This window comes from Podarcis bocagei, assembly GCF_964188305.1.
Source record: "Podarcis bocagei genome assembly, chromosome: 12".
In the NCBI taxonomy this organism is placed as follows: domain Eukaryota; kingdom Metazoa; phylum Chordata; class Lepidosauria; order Squamata; family Lacertidae; genus Podarcis; species Podarcis bocagei.
In genome coordinates this window covers 4482738-4503352 of record NC_138137.1, presented here as the reverse complement: position 1 = coordinate 4503352, position 20615 = coordinate 4482738, and the positions used below count along the sequence as shown (strand labels likewise).

The 20615-nt window shown below is 40.6% G+C and overlaps 1 protein-coding gene across 4 annotated transcripts in view; it reads right to left on the bottom strand.

The window, feature by feature from the left end:
• Positions 1 to 20615, bottom strand: part of GLI3 (GLI family zinc finger 3) — a 255223-nt gene that overhangs the window by 10824 nt on the left and 223784 nt on the right. For all 4 annotated transcript variants that reach the window (XM_081165088.1, XM_081165090.1, XM_081165089.1 and 1 more), the window contains 4 exons: positions 9151 to 9300; positions 7642 to 7806; positions 5382 to 5672; positions 462 to 789 (listed from right to left, as the gene is read on the bottom strand). In XM_081165088.1, the coding sequence (XP_081021214.1) occupies positions 462 to 789; positions 5382 to 5672; positions 7642 to 7806; positions 9151 to 9300 (934 nt within the window). The remainder of the gene's footprint in view (positions 1 to 461; positions 790 to 5381; positions 5673 to 7641; positions 7807 to 9150; positions 9301 to 20615) is intronic.

Genomic DNA, 20615 nt, shown 5'->3' with positions numbered 1-20615 from the left:
TTCATTCATTCATTATTTTTATCTTATTATTTAGAGAGCTTATATACCACTTAATTCCAATCTTCTTTAAGTGGTGTACGTGGAATATAATACAATGGGGGGAAAATTCAGTTAAAACTATAAAATCAGAATCCAGTTAAAATGTATGTGGGACAACAACAACAAGCATTCTGTAGGCGGAGCAGAAGTTCAACAGGGATGGGGGGGCTCTGTGACCTCAACAGGAAGGATGTGCCATAAAATTTGGCTCACAATACTGAACACACATGGTGTACTGGAGCCATGCATCCATGCCATGGGGAACACGGACAGTGACTCCACCAAACATCTCAGTAACTAGGCAGGGATCAGGCGGTCTTTGAGGTATCCTGAACCCAGAAATGTATGGGCAGTCAGTGCTGGCAACAGTCTGTCCCCATCAATGGTCTAGCTGCAGATTATATTAAATGAGCATATCTTACCATTTCCTATGAGAGGCGGCAAAGTTGGGGCTTTGGAATGTGGAATGGGGTTCAGTCTTGGAAGCACTCCACTGATTTGTTTCAACCTTTCCAGCTTAACTTGCTCCATCCATTTGGTCTCTGACATATTCCTCCTGGTCTGCAAGCCAAGTGCTGTGGTTGCTGTGGAAATGGTAGAGTCCATGATAGGGGTTTCATCTATGACACTGAGGTCTCCTACACTACCTCGACTGGTCAGATTAAGCTCGGTCCCATTGTTGGAATAGGTGCTGATGGGGGACTGCTCGCTGCTGCATGTAGACTGACCACCAGGGCTTGGCTGAGATGTCTGTTTGGAGGAGAAAAGATATGGGGGGGGGGGGAGAGGAAATCCAGTTAGAAACAGAATGCACCTAAGATCCACCATGCTTAGAGAAAGGCAAGACAGAACTCAGAACTGTGTTTATTTCTCAGCCATCTTGCAAGGTACCTCAATTATTTATTTAAATGAGGTACCTTGCAAGATGGGTGAGAAATAAACACAATTTCATTATTAAGAGATGCCTTACTAGGTCAGAGTCATGCTGAGGCAAGGACAGGATGCTACCAAGAACTCTCATCTTACCAAACCACTTTAAGCTTCTGAAATCTAAGGTTAGGACATGCTCTTCAAAAGAGTGTGTGTATTCTTCTGATGTTGGACTTGTGCGTCTGGAGTAACATCCTTCTCCCACATCAGACGAAATGCTTTTTTAAAAAAGCTACTGAAAATGAGAGGGGTCTCATGGCACAGATGGAAAACATTCCCTTTGTGAGTTCAATACAGTGGAGATGCTGGAAGTAGCTCTTTAATTCCTGGCCGATATGATCATCTGCAGCTGAATGGCACCAATATATGTATGGCCCCATCTCCAGGAGTGAGCCAGTTGCTAGTGTTATAAAGTTAATATTCAGAAGGGTCTGTTTCTCACGGCAGAGAAGCAGCCTTAGTACTGTGCACGGGCCAATACAGTGGTACCTTGGGTTACATACGCTTCAGGTTACAGACTCCGCTAACCCAGAAATAGTACCTTGGGTTAAGAACTTTGCTTCAGGGTGAGAACAGAAATCGTGCACCGGTGGCGCAGCAGCAGTGGGAGGCCCCATTAGCTAAAGTGGTACTTCAGGTTAAGAACGGACCTCCGGATATGTAACCAGAGGTACCACTGTACAGTGAATAAAACAAAGCTGCTGTCAAAACATGGATTTGTACACTAAAAGCCTTCATCATGCCATCGGAAATATCCCACAGAGCAGCGATGACCATCACTGGATCAATACCAGCTTGCTGCTAAAGTATTACTCACTGCAACCATTTCCCTGAAACTTCCCTTCCACTGTGCCTCAAAGCAGAATTTACTTTTCCTGTAAATTCTGATGAGAATTATGGTTTTCTACCATGATAGTTTTTCTACTGCCATGTTGACCTGTCACAGTTAAACTTATCCGCTGCCCTGGAGAAGCTCATAGATATGCTTCATAAGGTTTATTTTACTGCAGTGATATTCAGACTGCATAAGAAAAACACTGCAGTCCATGTATTCAGCAACCTCACCTAAAAGAGATCTTAGAGAGAGAAGCAGAGCAGTGCTTTTAGAGGATGTTTCTGTTTAGAGGATGTTTCTAAATGTTTCTAGATGTTAATAAGATGGATGCGTATCAAGCGGATATTACCAAAATAACGTCATTAAAATCACTACTGTAATTTAACCTGAAATAATAATAATGATAATGGTAATAATAAAAAAATCATACAATCATAGAACTACAGAGCTAGAAGAAATCTTGAGGGTCATCTAGTCAAAACCCCTGCAAATAAATAAATAAATTTCCATAACAAGGCAAAGCAAAGTAAAAACAGGATTCATACCTAGGAAATATCTACATGTGAAATAAACAGACCTCTGGCTGTGTCAGGGGGTGGGGTGGATGCTACTGAATCGCCATATCTTAAAACAGAGCTTCCCAAACTTTCACGTCGGTGACACACTTTTTAAACATGCATCATTTCGCGACACAGTAATTCTGTTTTACTAGAAAAATGGAGGTTAAACTAACACCTTATAAGAGATATGGACACGCATTGCGCAACACACCTGCACACAACACACTAACGCGTTTCAGCACACAGTTTGGAAAGCTCTGCCTTAAAATATTTACAAATAGTCAAAAAATAAATTCCAATCTAAGCTGTGATTTAGTTTGATTGTATCGTTTAAGCCACACAAAATGTGTGTTACTGGTTTATCGTTTTGTTTTCCTAATCAAATATTTCAATGTGAATAGTAACTATGGCTGTTGGGGAAAGATGTTTATATTTTTATTTTTAGGCTACTCTGAAATTCTTTTAAAAATGTATATAGTATGTAAAATTAATACATCATGCCTTAAAAGTTTTGCTTGTTATGCAAGTCAAATAAACATGGTGAGGCTGTGATACATACTTACCTGGGAGTAAACTCTACTGAACTCAGTAGGACTTCTAGGACATTATAGTATCGCATGGAAGTCAGATTCCAATAGACTTTGGGCACTGGAAAACTTCCCAGAAAACAGTGTGATTTTAAATTTTCTGGGAAATCCACATCACTGGCCCATATACTTGCAAATCTATCTTTGTAGCCGCGAGGCTAACTGCTGTTATTATTTTAATGAAAGGTGAATTTTGTGCCACATTGGACACAATTTCTGTGCTCCAGCAGAGTTGCAGTGTACACAGAACCCTGATTAAGGCATGCAAAATCATTTTGCTCTCAAGAACAGCCTCCTATATCTGCTTTTGATCTCCATGGTAAAAAATCTCAACGATTTTAACAAAAAGACCTCCCATTAAGTGAGCAATGAGCATGCAAGTGTTTTCAGGATCACCGGCAACACAAAATTATCTAGTTTTTGTGACATTATTAGTAATGTGCTGTGGACATTCAGCTGAAAACCCCAGTAGCAATGTTTAAATTAATTAATTCACCAGGGAAGCATCACTGGGGCAGTTACTGTTTCATGCTAGCTGAACAAAGACATTTGAGAGTCAGAAGCCTGTTCTTGTAGCTGACTAATTGCTCACAGCAGACACGTTCATTCACAAAACAGAGAGTGGTCACGGATGTGTATGTGAACACGTACACGTCTATTTAAAATTGCCACAATTCCAGTTGTACTACATGCCATTTGTTATGAAATGCCATGGATGCGTTTGATGGAATGTTCCTGGGCAGCAAGCAAATGGTTTTCAAAAGTAGCATTGAAGGAACTGAGAAGAAGTTAAAATCCCCTCACCTTATTACCCACTGTCCTTAGGAAGTTAGAACAAGTCATTTAAGAGCATTAGATAGAAGAAATACCAGATTAGTACAATTACAAAAGTCATACAACATGGTCAAGTCATAATTTTAGCACCTAATTTTGATTAACATTGATTAAGTTCAATGTTATATGTAAATTTTATTTTCTGCGTGGTTCTTATCATCTTTGCTCTCCCTTTCCCCCCCCCAAAGCCACTCAATTCAACCACATTGCTGAAATATTAACTAGGCTAGGAAATACTTCTGACACACCTGAAACACAGAAGAAACTTAAAATTTAGTCACTTGAGTCCAATTTCTGACCTGGGTCCAGGATTTTAAATACAAACATGGAGCTCGCCAATACAGACTTTCCATCCCCCCCACCCCCGGCAAGGTGTTGATACCTTTGCACAACCAGGTCTACTCTCCCCTTGAAAAATATGGGGGATTCTTACATGTAGGATATCACTGTGTGTATCTGAGTGCTCAACAGATTTCTAGACTGAGCAAATCATCAAGGCACATTTTATAAAAAGTCATATTAGATATATTTTCCAATTTGGGAATCTCAAATTTGAAGTAATGATCTACTAACATTGAATTGGTAAACCTATAACTCCACATAGCAAAATCATGATTGAACACTCCTCCATCCCAAAAATTGTCTCCACAGAGAAAATGAGATGTCAAGGAGAAGGTTTCTTTCATACAAACTTTCTGTGTGCAGGAATTTTTTTGTGGAAGTGCATTCAGTTATGAAAGCCCACCACACCTACAAACTGAAGTGCTACGCCCAGGTAAAGGTTTACCAACACAGTGAGAACTAGGTTGTGCAGATTATTTTCATTTTGACCCACGAACTCAGTGTTTTGACTTGATATTTAAGAATTTGAAATCAGAATTCTTCACAATTCATTCTACTTAAACATTAATAAACATTGTTGCAACATTTATTTGGTGATTAGCCCGTTCTCCACACATTTATGAATTTGAAAGAACTAAATTTAAACCAGATTACCACAAAATACATGAATGTGGGGGAAGTTCTCCTGTGCAATTACCATCAAAATGAATGGTGATGATGTTCACTTCAATGGAACTTGCACAGGAGAGCTTCCTGCAGGATTGCGCCCTAAATAAAGCCTCATTTATCGGAATGGCACAGTGCGAAGAACCGGATCATCCAAACTTCAGCCAACAGAGGTGCAATTTATTCAGGGTTATAATGGCACTGAATATCATGATATACATCTGGTCAATCTTGACCACAAGTCATTTTTAATATCAATAGAGTAACGCATGTGAGTTCTGTTATGCCAACTTAAGTGTGAATGCATTTTAAATTTCCTGTTTTTTGTGGTGGTTAAATGGCATTTTGAGTAAAGATGCAAAGCATGTAAGTATTCAGCCAGTCTAATCTATAAATAGCTTCACACTGTTTGATTTCCAAATGTTACATTATATTAGAGCTGCCAAATATAATTTATTTCTATTCGTAACAGGTTATTGTAAAGAAAAGCAACCAAAGGCTTAAGAGTTGCAGTATTTCATAATGAATGAACCCCCCGCAACCTGAAAGGGAAAGGGAGATGGGGAGAAAGCACAAGACGTTGCATACCATGGGCTTCTCGGACTTGACCGCTTTCACTTGGAGGCATTCTTCACGCTTTGAGGTAGTGTTGCTGAGGTCTTTTTGCTCACCAATCGCGCCCTGAGTCTGGTGGCCTGGGGATCTTGTCTGAGAATGGCTGCCTTGGTCTCTCGGGGGTGGGTGCCTTGGGTGGAGGTCTCCACGCTGCTTCTTGGTGACATGCGCCTCAGGACCATGCACCGTTTTCACATGCTTCCGGAGAGAACTGGGGTCTGTGTAGCGCTTTGTGCACCCTGGTATCTTGCAGACATAGGGTTTCTGCAAGTGGAAAGAAATGCCAGTATTGGCTATGAGTTCTTCCGTGGAGCATTTAACAATGCTATGCAGTATACTACTGCTACATTCAGATGCCACAGGCTGTGGATGTTATCTTTCAGCCAATGGCTGATGGGTTCTGAAGTGCCTTGTACTTGTGGACAGGTCTGCAAGTTTAGACTCATAAGAGTGAAGCAGAATTAACAGAGGTTAAATCCAAGCTCTCTAATCTTGGTACTATGGTGACTCAGTGTGCTTTCCTATGAAATCGGTTCCTGATGGGCCACTTGTATGGAAATTCATCTGGGAGACTGCCAATTCTGTAGTTCTTTTGGCAGGAGAGTACCAAAGCAATATGTGCCTACTGTGTATGACGCTGAGCTCCTTTCAAAGTACAATGTACATGCTTTGAATATGTGGAAGGGCTTTGGGGAAAACAACATAAATCCTTGAATCACTTCTGCACAGTTCTCATTCTCTACTCTGATTTCTTTATCTTGATATTCACTAGACTCTTAGGAGAATACTGAATGCCAAAGGGATTCCAATCTCACTTAACACTGTCAGTGACTAACCAGCAGGTGTCACTAGTAAACAGCGCTGCAAGTCTTTGGGATTCTTCTTGTATGACATTTTTCCTTCGTTAATTCAATATATCTTATGATACATGCAGAGGAAAATAACATGTATATCATGTGACATGGGCCTATGTTTATTTTCCTATGGGGAATTAAATACCTCTAACCTTGAATAATTACATAATGAGCATCAAATTGTTTTCAGTCCAGAAAACATTGCACACCTCAACTAAGTTCAAAAGAATTATGAAAGTAGTTCTGTGAGCCTAAGGGGAACTTTAGAGGAACAGCCCCCATTAATTTCATTGAAACTGACAGCAGTTTCAAAAGCAGCTTGTGATGTGGCATGGGATCAGCTTTGGGAAGATAAAAAGTAAACTTTTCCACTGGACTGGAGCAGGGCCTGCCTGCCCATGAGGCCGACTGAGGTAGCAAGTCTCAAGTGGCCGAATCTGAAGTGTGGGCACCCCCCATCCCCCCTAGAGAAGTGGCAGCAGCTTCCGATGAGATCTCGTGGACCTCTTATCTTGCCACATAATCAATCCTCAGGCCACAAAATGGGATGAGCTGCCTGTGGACGAGAGCAAGTCCTTAAGGTGGTCCCCGTCCATATTTCAATTTGTTTATTTACTTAGGATTACTCATATGACCTAGTGCTTTTGTTCTATTGTACTGGCACACGGAAGTGGCCAAATGCACTACAGAAATATTGTAAGATTTATAAACAGAGGGTTGTATCCAATGGTGGATTTGCAAGTCAGGGCACCCAATTTTCCACCAGTTTCTTTCATGTTTACTGCTCCCATCCAGCTCCTGTAATGAAGCCCCCATCAGGGTAGTACAGCAATACGAAGAAGCAAGGGCTGGCCTTCGAAGTAAGCCGTGCTTTTTGTCTGTTGTGAGGCTTTGCTTTATGTGTTTTTGGCATCAGTTTTGAAGTGACAAAGGTGTAGACAAGAGGGCAAGCAAGCCATGGCACGGAGGAAGTTTGTGCCACACTTCACACAACTTTTCTTATAGAATAAGAGGTTGCCTGGGTCGGCTGTGTTGCACAGGATGTTTCTCTGGGTATGGCAGAACACAGGCCATTTTTTGCGGCACATCAGCTGAAGCGTAGCCATTAGACATAGTGGTGATCTTAATAACAAGTACTTGAAATAAGCTGAATAGAAATCAAGGAACATTCTTTCAAGCAACCTTTGCTTTTTAAATATGCCTTTTAAAAACATACTGTTAAAATGATTTATGACCTTCAAAATGTATGCAATGTACGAGTTTTGCATCTTCAAAGTTGTGGGGTGTTTCTTCTTGGTATATATTCTACAATAAATTCTTTTGACAGGATTATGTCTGTGCGGGGTTGGGGGGATTTTACAGCCCATGTGCTTCCTTACCTCATTGGAATGAGTTCTGTTTTGGTGCTTGGCACGATCAGACGCATTTGAGAATGCTTTGTTGCAGCCCTCATGCTCACAGACATATGGTTTCTCTCCAGTGTGAGATCTCAAGTGAGTTTTCAAGTTTTCTAGCCTGGAGTAGGCCTTTGTACAACCTTCAAACTGCAGACGACATGCAAATATGGATTATTCTGAGCACTTGGTGTTACAGAAAGTGGAGACTGCGAGGGTGGAGGATAAGCCAATGAAATAACACCACATCAAAGGGAGAGCAGCTTTCCAAGATCTAGCCATAATAGCAATGTGTTCAAGATCTCTTTCTTTTGTTTTGTTGAGCCCATCATAATCCCTGGTTAAAAGTATGTAAGATAAAAGCCTAGCTTGCATCAATATAAAGGGTTGTTTAGACAATGTAATGCAATTCTGTCTGCCTTCCTTTGCATGCTTACCTGGGAGTAAGCCCCGTTTAATAAAGTGAGACTTACTTCTGCCTAACATGAACTGAATCAGGCTGAAAGTCCTTAATTTTCGTTTTTTGCTTGTTTGGTTATAGTTCAGCACTCAATATCTAAATGGAAAAAGTGATCAGAAGAGTCTGAACAACCAAAAAGCAAGTTTCCTAGGCAGTGAATTCTTACGTAATTCACTGTCACAAGGCTTGGTGATGGTAAAGCTAAACTGGCTTTGCTGAAGTATGTGGATTAATCCATGGAAGACAGCTCCATTTATTTATTAGAAATATTTATAATCTGCTAAATATCCCAATAAAACCATAAAAATATACACCACAATAAAAACTAAATGTAAAAACTAAAATGTAAAGACAGATAGAACTGTTCTTAAAAAAATCTCATCTAAAAAAAACCCTTTACTAAGGCTATCAGTTGCAATAGCTGGTTCTTTATCTAAAGCCTCTGGACACCAGTTGACACACCATGTCTTCAGCTGGTTTTATGAAATGTAATCAAAAGGACAGAATTCTGACAGTCTTCAATAGAGAAGATGCTGTTTTTCTCCATCAACCAGTACTGCAGAGTGCATTTTAAATATAGGTGGCATGCGGATTTTAAAAAGTCATTTACAATATTCCCTTTCAACTTAAATCTCAAATGCCATTTTGTTGCACACAAGTTCAGAGAGATCTTCTGAACTTCCTTTGCAGCCTGCTCAGCCATGCTGAATAATGCAATGTCATTGAACATCTGGCTATGCCACTGCCCACCTTTCTGGCACAGGAATGGGCGACTTGTCAGGATGATGCCTAATAGTCAGGGATGGTGAAAGCTGTAGTCCAGCGACAACTGATTAGCCACTCCACTTTGAGATCACATAAGATTAAGTTAAATATCACTGGTTCCAGCACTGATTTCGCTGCTGTGCATAGTGCCACATTCTAGGCAGTAGTGTTTCATGAGGCAGCAAAACCTGCCAAAATCACGTTTGCGCAAAAGGGAAATGGAAACAAGTCCATGGGGCCCCTGATTTGATTTGGGGCTGTTGACTCACAGTGCATTTGTGTGGCTTTTCTCCCGTGTGCCTCCTCATGTGTACCACCAGCATGTACTGAGCCTTGAATGGCTTCTGCTCTCGAGAACAATCCAGCCATCGACATACAAACTCCTTCTTCTCCCCATGGATGTGATCGTTGTTGATATGCTGTATGGATACAAAGAACATTAATGTCACTTTCTGCCAGTTCTTCATATATGCTTAGAAACATCAGGTCAAGTAAGTCTAACTGACCTGGAAGCAGAACAACACAATGATATTTTTGTGTACAGAATGGCCTTCATATTAACAAATAAGTTACACCTACTTCTGTAAGCCCATCAGTCTCGACGAAAGCCAACTGGTTTTGAGTAAGCAGAAGAGTACCAGGAAATCTATCACTTTGGATAATTTCTAAGTGAATGTCTTTCCCCCCCACAAAGTTTCTCTGAGAGCTGCCTCTTGCTTCTTCTGAATATTCTAAGTTGATCAGAGTTAAGTGTGTGAAAGTGACACAATGTTGGGAAATGCCATATGTAGCAGCTATCTGGCTATTATTTAATGTTCTAACCTAATTTAATTTATTTTTCCTGCTAGTTGCTGATGTACTTTATACCACATCACCTGCTATGGCATAAGTCCTCTGTTCCAATTAAGTAATTCACATAAAATTTAACCTGAATAAATTGCATTCAACATGAGCTGACTGGCAGGATCAGACCCATATTGTTTTTGAAGTAACTGATATGTTTCAAAGGGTTCCAGATAAAACACGGAATTTATCAACCCACTGTATTTTAAATAAAGCTGACATTCATACTGCTACATTTCCCATGAAATGATTGCAACGATTACACAATAGCCTGACTGTGTGAAAACAAACCACTATCATCAATAGTCTTCGTATCATGTGAATGCTGCATTTGGAAAACAACAATGGAGAAACTGGGTAGAACATGTGCTTAAATTGCCCATATATATATCTACGAAATATAAATCTACGAAAGCAAATATATATATATATATATATACACACTATGAAGATCAAACATTCAAAAGGAAAACAATATGAGAGTGCAGTAACAAAAATCATAGCAATAGTCCAAAGCAATTCTTACAACAATCTTGTAAGGCTTGGTGTAAAAGTTGGAGACCTCCTGGTACCTGATGGTCTCTTGGTCTGTCTTTAAAACTCAACTGTTCAGTGTTTTTTCTTCTCAAGGTGGCCAAAATGGCAACCTCAGTATGTTCTAAACAGCCTACGGCCAGCATAAATCAGGGAGCACCTTCTTCTGTACAGCTCCCATGGCTCTTTAGATATTGGCAAAAACACCCTGAGAGGGAGCAGGGCTGCAGCTTCTCCCTGGCGGAATCATTATGGAAGGCCCTCCCTAGATGGAGTGGGTCAGGTCCCAGGTCATTATTTTTTAATTGCCTCTACTCCCCCCCCCCCAAAAAAAAGCTTTTCCTCTGGGCAGATCTGTGCTGATTTAAATGGTTGCATGGCTTCCTAATTTTAAAAACCACACTGTGATGTGTGCTTTATAGATTATTTGGAGTTAGGAGTACGGAGTTGTTTTCTTTTGTTTCCTAAACTGCTGTGGGTGTTGTATGAATGGCAGAGAATGTGGCATAAATATTGACATAAATAAACATTCACATAAACAAACAAGAACACAATCACCACTTGGCCACTAGGTGGCTGCCTAGTTCAGGTTTGATATCAGACCCAAAAAGTTGGGAAGGAACAGTTAGTTCACTTAATACCTTCTTCCCTAAGTAGCTCATGTTAAGTCAGTAGTTCATATTTGGCCACAGAAATATAGCCAACCAAAGAGGCTTGCTGATCTTCACAATCATATGGCATCCCTGTGGCAAACAGATGTAAGCTCCTTATAAGAGACAACTTTTTTATTACCATTTGTTCTGTGTGTGTGTGTTTTACGTTACAATGGCACACACGGCATATGAACTGAACAGATGTGCTGGACTGAGTACAGCATGTAATCTTTAAGAGTTTCTACTTCAAGTGCATATCTCTGTAGTCCATTTATATTACATGGGCCTGCACTGAGAGTGTACAGATGGCAATATTTTGAAAGTGAATCAGGGCAGTATGGAGAGGTTTATGTGCTTTCCCATTTCCTGAAAGAAAAAGAAGTGACGAACAGCTCAGCACACCTGATTTGTGTGTGTGTGTGTAAATTACAAAAAAGAAAAAACAGCCCCGTCCTCATCAGAATACAGGAACAAAGTAAGATAATAGAATCATAGCATTGTAGAGTTGGAAGGGACCCCAAGGGTCATCTAGTCCAACCCCTCGCAATGCTGGAATCTCAACTAAAGCATCCCTTACAGATGGCCACCCAACCTCTGCTTAAAAACCTCCAAGGAAGGAGAGTCCACAACAGAAGTCATCCTACAGGGCGACCAAAGCAGTTTTGTGCCAAAACCAAGCCTAAGCCCTGACGAAAATGGATCTGGAAAATCTAGTTTCCTCCCAGAGAGGCTGGTTCTTTTCTGTGACCACCTGCTCAAGAACTTTGCCCAAGAAGGAGAGATTGGTAATCGGCCCGTAATAACTTAGATCCTCCAAATCCAGGGAGGGTTCCTTGAGGAATGATTTTACCACTACCTCCTTCATGCAGGCAGCCAACACCCCTTCTCGAAACGATGTATTAATCACCTCCCTGGCACAGCTGGACCGGTGACATCTTGGGACAAACCCCATGGAAGTCATGAAGTCCTGAGCCACCCCGGAGCCAGTTGCCTCAGTGCGGATGTTAAAGTCCCCCCAAAACTAGCAGTCTGGGAGGGAGTGTGTATGTTTAATTGTTTAGACGCTTATTGTTAAATGGTTTTGGGATGTTTCATGGAAGGGAAGTAAATAAAACAGTCTTCATGAAATGATCAATATTCATCCTAAAGCTGCCTTTCTCAAAACTAGCTTGAGAACCATGTCCTCTAGAGGAAAGCCAAATGTTCACAAGCTTATGTTTTCACTGCAAAACCTGCCCTTTCTGGGAGTAGGAAAATGTAACTTGTTTAATTAATTAATTAATTTCATGAAATTTTATACACTGCTTGATTGTAAAACACCTTAAAGTGGTTTACAGAAATATAAAACAATAAAACTGAGAAACCAGACTTTAAAACATAATAAAGTTACAATACTAATTAAAATTCACTTCAACTTTCTAAAGCATCTAGGTGGGCTTGCCTAAATAGCTAAGTTTTTAGCAGGCGCTGGAAAGAGTGCAGTGAAGCACCTGTTTGATCTCAAAATGCAGGGAGTTCCAAAGTGAAGGCGCTACCTTAAATTTTATTCTGGGCTTTTTGCCCTGCCAAACAAAGTACTTACAGATGCAAAAGAAAGAGGGGGATTTGCCCTGCCGGACTTAAAACTGTATTATGAAGCAGCAGCGTTTTGCTGGCTGAAAGAGTGGATGCTCCTCGAGAACACAGATATCTTGGATTTAGAAGGTTTCAATAATGCATTTGGTTGGCATGCTTATCTATGGTATGATAAAATTAAAGTGCATGGGGCCTTTAAAAATCACATTGTCAGAAAAGCGCTATTTAATGTTTGGATAAGATATAAAGACTTGCTGGAAAACAAAACCCCTAGATGGTTGTCACCCTTGGAGGCTAAGGCATTGAAGAAACTCAATATGGAGGCCGAATGGCCAAAGTATTGGGAAATTTTGGAACAAGATGGAGATAAATTGAAATTACAAAGTCATGAGAAATTGAAACCTAAAGTACGAGATTGGCTCCATTATTATCAAATAATGGAGGTTTACAAACAAGATAGAAAAATTGGCTTCCAGGTGGAGAAATCAAAATTAGAAACTGAATTGTTAGAACCCAATACCAAGAATTTGTCAAGAATGTATAATTTGCTGCTGAAATGGAATACACAAGATGAAGCAGTTAAATCGGCTATGATTAAGTGGGCACAGGACATTGGTCATAACATTATGTTTGCTGACTGGGAATGGTTGTGGAACACCGGTATAAAATTTACGGCATGTAATGCCTTAAAGGAAAATATCATGAAAATGATCTATAGGTGGTACATGACCCCAGTCAAGCTAGCAAAAATTTATCATTTGCCTGATAATAAGTGTTGGAAGTGTAAAGAAACTGAAGGTACTTTCTATCACCTTTGGTGGACGTGCCCGAAGATTAAGGCTTTCTGGGAAATGATATATAATGAAATGAAAAAGGTACTTAAATGTACTTTCCCTAAGAAACCAGAGGCCTTTCTCTTGGGCATTGTCGGTCAATTGGTGTCAAAGAAAGATAGAATCTTTTTTATGTATGCCACGACAGCAGCAAGAATACTTATCGCAAAGTATTGGAAGACACAAGATCTACCTACTCTGGAAGAATGGCAGATGAAAGTGATGGATTATATGACATTGGCTGAGATGACTGGCAGAATCCGCGACCAGGGGAAGGAGACGGCGGAAGAAGAATGGAAGAAATTTAAAATCTATCTTAAGGACTATTATAAACTTGATGAATGTTAAAATGTCGAGGTTTTGAGAAAGAAAGGGTTACAGCGATATAAGATTAGATTGAAGGAAAGACTAGGAAGACATATGTTTGATAGAATTATTTAGAAGTTGCTGAAAAATTTTGGACATTGGGATGCAGAAAGGGGAGGTATGGGGGAGTCTGAGAAACAAGGTTTATGAAAAAAAAATGTCATGAAACTATACGTGTTTGTATGTCTTTTTATATGTTTGTATTGTTTTAAAAATTCTGTAAAACCAATAAAAAATTTATAAAAAAAAACAAACAAAACAAAGTGAAGGCGCTACCACACTAAGCAATCCAAGTTCTCACGATGTGGAACGGGCATTCCATGGCATCTGTGGAAGTGCCAGTTCTGTTGATCGAAGCAGTCCACATGGGCACTTGCAGCGTTGCAGCGTAAGGCAATCTCATAGGCCTTGTTCCCACCTCATTCATTTTCCCAGCACCCACAAAACGATTCCTCGGTACTCATCATGAATTAACTTAATCTTACTTCCTTTCACATCTTCTATTTCTGCAAGGCTGACACCAGCTTTCTCCTAAGTTTAGATCTCTTCCTTTCCTCCCTGATATCTGCCCTTGTTCTTTTAAAAAGCAAATACATATGAGTGCACAGCACTCACATAGAAAAGCAATTGTGTTAGTAAGAATGAAGCTGTTTATCTATTTTATTATGCGTACCATGCGTATGCTTTTGAGCCAAGATTGGCTGCACAATTTCAACACAATTAAAATCCAAGATACAACATACAATGCTACAGGTGTCGCTGTGCTGGAAGAAGAGTGGGACTATTTACACCTCACAATCTTAGCTTCAGTTTTTGTTTTTTCCTTTTGCATTTTGCGTTGCTCTTACCAGATCCTGCTTGGCTATCCCTTCTCTTTAATTAAAACCACTTGCTGAATCTTCAATTTAAAAAAACACACACCATACGGTCAGTATTCTGATGTTTGCAGTAAGATCTACTGCAGTTTTTTCAAAGCGATGAAGGAAGTTACACAGAGTTGCCACAAATAGTATACAACACTTCATTTAAATCCCATTTATGGGATTGTGATTTGAACAAATGCCAAAAAGGGATGAGCTAACTGGCTAAACTGTGCTGGCAGTCTAAAGGGAGCTTCAAGTATTAAGCACACATATTACATGAACACTCTCATATACGCAACCAAAGCCTTGACAACTGAAGCTGAGAATCTTTTCAACTTTGACATCACAAGCACTATTACCGATTCACCACATTAGCCATAGACTAAGGATAGCTGCCAACCTTTCCCTTTTCTTGCGAGGAATCCTATTCAGAATAAAGGAATTTCCCTTAAAAAAGGGAAAACGTTGACAGCTCTGAGACTAAGCTCCACAGGATTGAATTCCTCCAAGGTTTGACTCAGAGTGTTATCCCAAACAGATCTCATGGTCAAGCTCTCTCCTCACTGTCCGTGTGTTGTAACTGAGAACAACTCTTGGTTACAGCCTGTAGTTACTGAGGTGAGCTTAACCTTGAGTCCTCATTTGGACGACTTGCTAAGCCAAACCTTAGCTTACCTCAGCATAGTGCAGCAATAAAAAGAGCTCCTCTCCAGGGGCCAGAAGATGCAATGTGGTCTTAGTGAATACTAGAATGTTAAGTTCTCTGGTATCAGAAACCAAACATAGAACCAAACAGAAGATTATCAGGTAGCAGAAAGCCTTTGCATTGGCCAGGCCTGTATTAGTACGTACCATGATCTTTGCCCAGCTAACACAGCAGTACTTTCTTCCTGCCACACACCTGCCTCTAGTTTAAGTTAGCTCAAATGGCAGAGTGTTGGATCAGCCATGTGAGAGGTAACAGGATCACTGTCTACATTCTCCAGCCATCCTCCCTCCTCTTCCTTTAGCAGGGGCTAAACAGGAACATGCTTTGTTCATGCAGAAGTTCCCAGATTCACTTCCTGGCATCTGCGGTTAAAAGCATCAGGAGATGGGACCCAGTAGACAATACTGGGTGAGATGGAGAAATAGGCTAACCTGGTATAAGGAAACAGCCTATGACTCCTCTGACTCCAGCTCAATCCCTAGCACAAATAAAGGTAAGGTAAAGGTAAAGGACGGTTAAGTCCAGTCAAAGGCGACTATGGGGTTGCGGCGCTCATCATGCTTTCAGGCCTATAGGTGAGTGATCATGAATACAAACATATGCACAGTACACTAGATGCCTGTGACCTTTCCAACCCTTTGGGTAGATTTCTACATATTGGGCATTTGTATGCAACACTGTCCCAAGCATATAAACTCCTGATGCCTGGCCCCAGTCCCCACCATACAGAACACATTACTGAAGGCCCAGGTGTCTAAATTGGGCCAAGGTCTACTATAATGATTTTGATGAACAAAAACCAGCAAGCAGCATCTAGGAACATTTTCCCCAACAACCACCTATACTTCCATTTGGACAGCCATTACCTATATGCATGGACCTAAAGAGATCCTAGATGCATTTACAGCTGACATTTTGTTCTGCAACAACCTGCAATGTGTTATCCTATATTCTGATTCTGTTCTCCTTGTGCTGTTGCTTATGCAACCAAAATGGCAACAGCTAAGCATAAGAGGGAGGTATCAATAGACTCAGGGTAACCATGAGGTTTTCAGAAGTATCAAAAGAATCTTAAAAAGGAAATCACTAAGGGGCAACAATGAGGAGGGCACATGCTCAAAACCCACAGAATTCTGGCTGACTGTTGAGAGAACAACTGGAAACTGGATGGCAGGGGGAATGAAAAGGACTGCCCATTCACTTGCTCTCCAGCCAGCCAGCCAGCCCTGTCTCTTGCTCCATTGGCAGCCAACTCTCATCTGTTCAATCACTCTGTGCAACCTCCTGCTTGGGAATGGAGAACTTTGGTGGTGGTGGTTGGACCTTCAGACACACAAGCAGACAGCATTTTGTTGTGAGGCTCCTCATGCAGTCTGGTTCCCTTTCTGTTTCCCTTTCTACAATTTGAGAGCTACCTTTCTGGAAAGAGCATGTATAAAAGAATGAAGTTGCCACAAATAACATGCAATATTTCAAACAACATAAAACTTGCAGCAGAATTCCCTTGAAAACGTTCCAAAGTCTGTGATCTACTTCCAGGTTCTTTTATTCCGATAATTACCTTTGGATTTTTCATGGTGTTTTTGACTCCCTTGGTCTCCGCTATGGGAGAGAATGGCTAGATTTTAGTCTGCAAAAACAAAGAGCCTTCTGAAATAAGAGTATTATGTAAAACAGAAGCTTTAGTACAGAGCATAATAAGGATTTAGAGAGTTTCAATTTATAATGTTTTTAACCTTATTATACCCATGAAATGTCACATTCCAGGGACTAGATGAGGATTTTTTCCTCCTAACAAAATTTAATTTTGTGCCTTATGATTATTGGGGGAGGGAGGGTGTGTGGATTCTTTTGTATGTACTACACAGCTCATCATGTTTGTTGCCTCTTTGGGGCAAAAATAATCTAATGAAGCTGACTGACAATAGGTTCAAGAAAGTCTAAAGGAAGTACTTCTCAACACACCGTCAGGCTTATAGAATTTGCAGCCAGTTAAAAAAACCAAAACATTTTAAAGAGGATTCAACAAATTCACAGAGAATATGCCATTTGACATTTGTCAGACCCATGAAGGGTGCATAGCTCCAAATACAAGATGCAGGAGACTTTCCCTAAGCATCTAACCTGTCATTTCTGGAAGCAGCACTGGGCTAGATGAAGCTTTGGTCTGGTCTAATAAGGAAATTCTAGCCTGTTAAGCAAAACCAGTGCTGGGAACAAACTAGTTTGAACCAGTTCAAAAATCTCTGAACTGCACCTGAAAGATGTTCCCACAACTGCCTTATAAGCGGAAGGTGAACTTTCATTTGGGAATGGAACTTTGAACAATTTCTAGTTCATTTTCACAAGAACCAATGTCTTGGCTACAAGAGGCTACAAGAAAGGAGATTACAACTAAACATACTAAACATACGGGGGGAAAATTCTGATGCTAAGAGCTGTGGAATGGACTCCCTTGTGGGCTCTCCTTCCTTGGAGATTTTTAAGCAGAAGTTGGATAGCCATCTGTCATGGATGTTTTAGTTGAGATTCCTGCAACGCATAGGGTTGGACGGAATGATCCTCAGGGTCCCTTTCAACTCTACAATTCTATGATAATGTCCTCACACAAGCATACATTCAGAACACAAACTCAACTTACAATACTGAAAACTCTGGTGGCTCCGTGTTTGTGGAACACTCTCCCCAAGGAGGCTCGCTTGGCACCCTCATTACATATCTTCCGGTGCCAGGAGGAAACGTTTCTCTTCAACCAGGCATTGGGCAGATAAACATTCTATGGACTTTTAAATATGTGTGTGTGTGGGGGGGGGGTTATTGGCTTGGTTTGCTTTTGTTTTATTTGTATTTTGTATTTTTATGTTGTGAACCACCCAGTGATCTTCGCATGGAGTATGCATGTTTAATAAACAACAGACTAATTTAAGGGTGGAGAATCTATGGCCCTCCAGAAGTTGCTGCATTACATCTCTCATCACCCATGACCACTGGGAACGCTGGCTGGAGCCAAAGGCTCTCCAACTCCCCTAACTCAGAAGCAGGCAAATCCCTGTGTGCCCATCCAGTAATAATCTATTACTACAACATCCACACAGCATAAACATGGAGTTGTGTGTGGCTGAAACAATGACATAAGGATTTAAGCCATTCTCAGGTTGTTAGAAGGCATCAGTCTTTACAAATCCATAAGGTGCCATAATATCTTAAGCTCCTTCAAATACTCAGGGATAAGCAGGGCCTATTTATTAGCACATCGTGAAAAGCAAGCACTACGGCATATCCATGCTTATGCATGCTTGGTCTGGCACTCTTCCTCATTTTCTGTGTATTAATTTTAACTACAGTACTTCCATAAACAGACTGGGCAGTTGATTTCACAGTATGAGATGCAAAAACAATGTTACTCATCCCAGAAGCTGGTAAGTAGTTGATAAACCTTTGGATAACCACAGATGGCTGATCTAAATGATCAAATAAATCGGGTAATAAGAACTTCCTCGGAATGTTACACTTCAGTATGTACAGTACAGGTAACTCTCAACTTCTGCAACTTCTGCAAGTTTAACTTGTGTGCATTCACTTGGCAAAAAAAATGTCTAATTTTTAAAGAGAGGGTTGAAATGGGGGAGGGTGTCTGGTGGGGGGAGATTTTGGGAATCCCGCCTGCCATGTGTTTTACTATATGCAATTTTGAATTTATGTGCTAACTCCAAAATGTAACCCCAGCATAAATTGAGAGTCACCTGTACTTCAATTGCATGTCTGAATATCCCACCACCGCCCCAATGTCAAAATATTCCTGACTGCAGGAGGTTCCTTTTCCATGAAAAGGGTTCTGACCACTATTTCCCCTGACACGTGTGTCTTCTATTTGCAGAAACTTTTTGACTTAAAGAAAAAAAATCAAATATGAAATAATCCACTTATATCCTAAAACAGTACAGCCCCCAAAGAGAGAGACAACATGGTATTTCTGCGTTTGGTACTTAAGACTTACACTGATGGAAGCTATCAGCAAATTATGATATTTTGGAAATGTTAATGTCATGAATAATGAGTTCTTCTGCAAAGGGTAGAACACTGCACAAAGACCTCTTGCTTGAAGCCCCCCTTTCTCTACCAGCAGTCCTGTCTCACCTTATTCAGTCCTTCCTTGCTGTCTAGTCTCCTCCATCTTCATTCCCCAACCCATGAATCTTTGAAGGTCAGGCCACTTAGATGACTCAGCAGGGCAGGGATGGGGAACATGTGGTCCTCCAGATGCTGTCAGACTACAACTCCCATGATCCCCTGCCCCTGGTCATGATGGGAATTGTAATCCTACAACGTCTGGAGGACAAGAGCCACACATTCCCCATCCTTGCAGTGAAGGATGGAGCAAAACAGCAGTCAAGAAGTCGCTTCCAAAACACTGGCCCCAGATAAACTCCCCACCCAAGAAGGCAACCTGAGCAGTAAAACTGGCCTGTGGGTCATGAGCATTTTTTGCTGTGATGCATAGACCTTCGCACTGGAGTAAAAGGATTAATCCGAGTGTGATATTTTTCTAACTGGAGCCCCTTCAGTTTGCTGAAGTTAGCATTAATTTGGGCCATATGATGCTAGCTAACATTTTAGTAAAGTGAAGTAAATAAGAAAAGCAGATGAGCAGCTTGCATGACTCCTTTTTGAGGGATCTGAATACAGAAGTCCAAAATTCTCTTGATAAAATTTTGCTACTCTTTAGGCTTCCTTTGAAATTTCTTGGGCATTTCTTTTGGGCTCCCCCCGCCCAAAAAAATGCTGAGATGTTTCACCTTGCAGGAATTGCTAAAGCAGCTTTGAATTTTGATGGCAGCTGTGTCTATGGTGGGAAGAAGGGAAGGGTACTACCAGATGTGCTTTGAATAGGCCCCTAAAATTACTCCATGCATAAATCTTCCATAGAATTCAACATATTGGCCTTATATTTTTTTAAAATGTAGCGTATTGAATCCTTAACTTTAATATGCTCAATAGACACATATTAAATATAGAATAATTTTCTATAGATTATGGGCACGGGAGGTAGCTAAATAAAAAATAAACAAACTGTTTCAATGTATCTGAAGAAGTGTGCATGCACACGAAAGCTCATACCAATAACTAACTTAGTTGGTCTCTAAGGTGCTACTGGAAGGAATTTTTATTTATTTATTTGTTTGTTTTGTTTTGTTTCGACTCCAGCAGACCAACACAGCTACCTACCTGTAACTGTTTCAAACTGCTAAGTGGCCCAGCCATCCATAGTTGGATGCTTTCTTATATGGTACAGCTGAAGGCCTTTATCTCTGTCTGCACATCTCATCATAAAATGAAAACATGCTAATGTACACATCA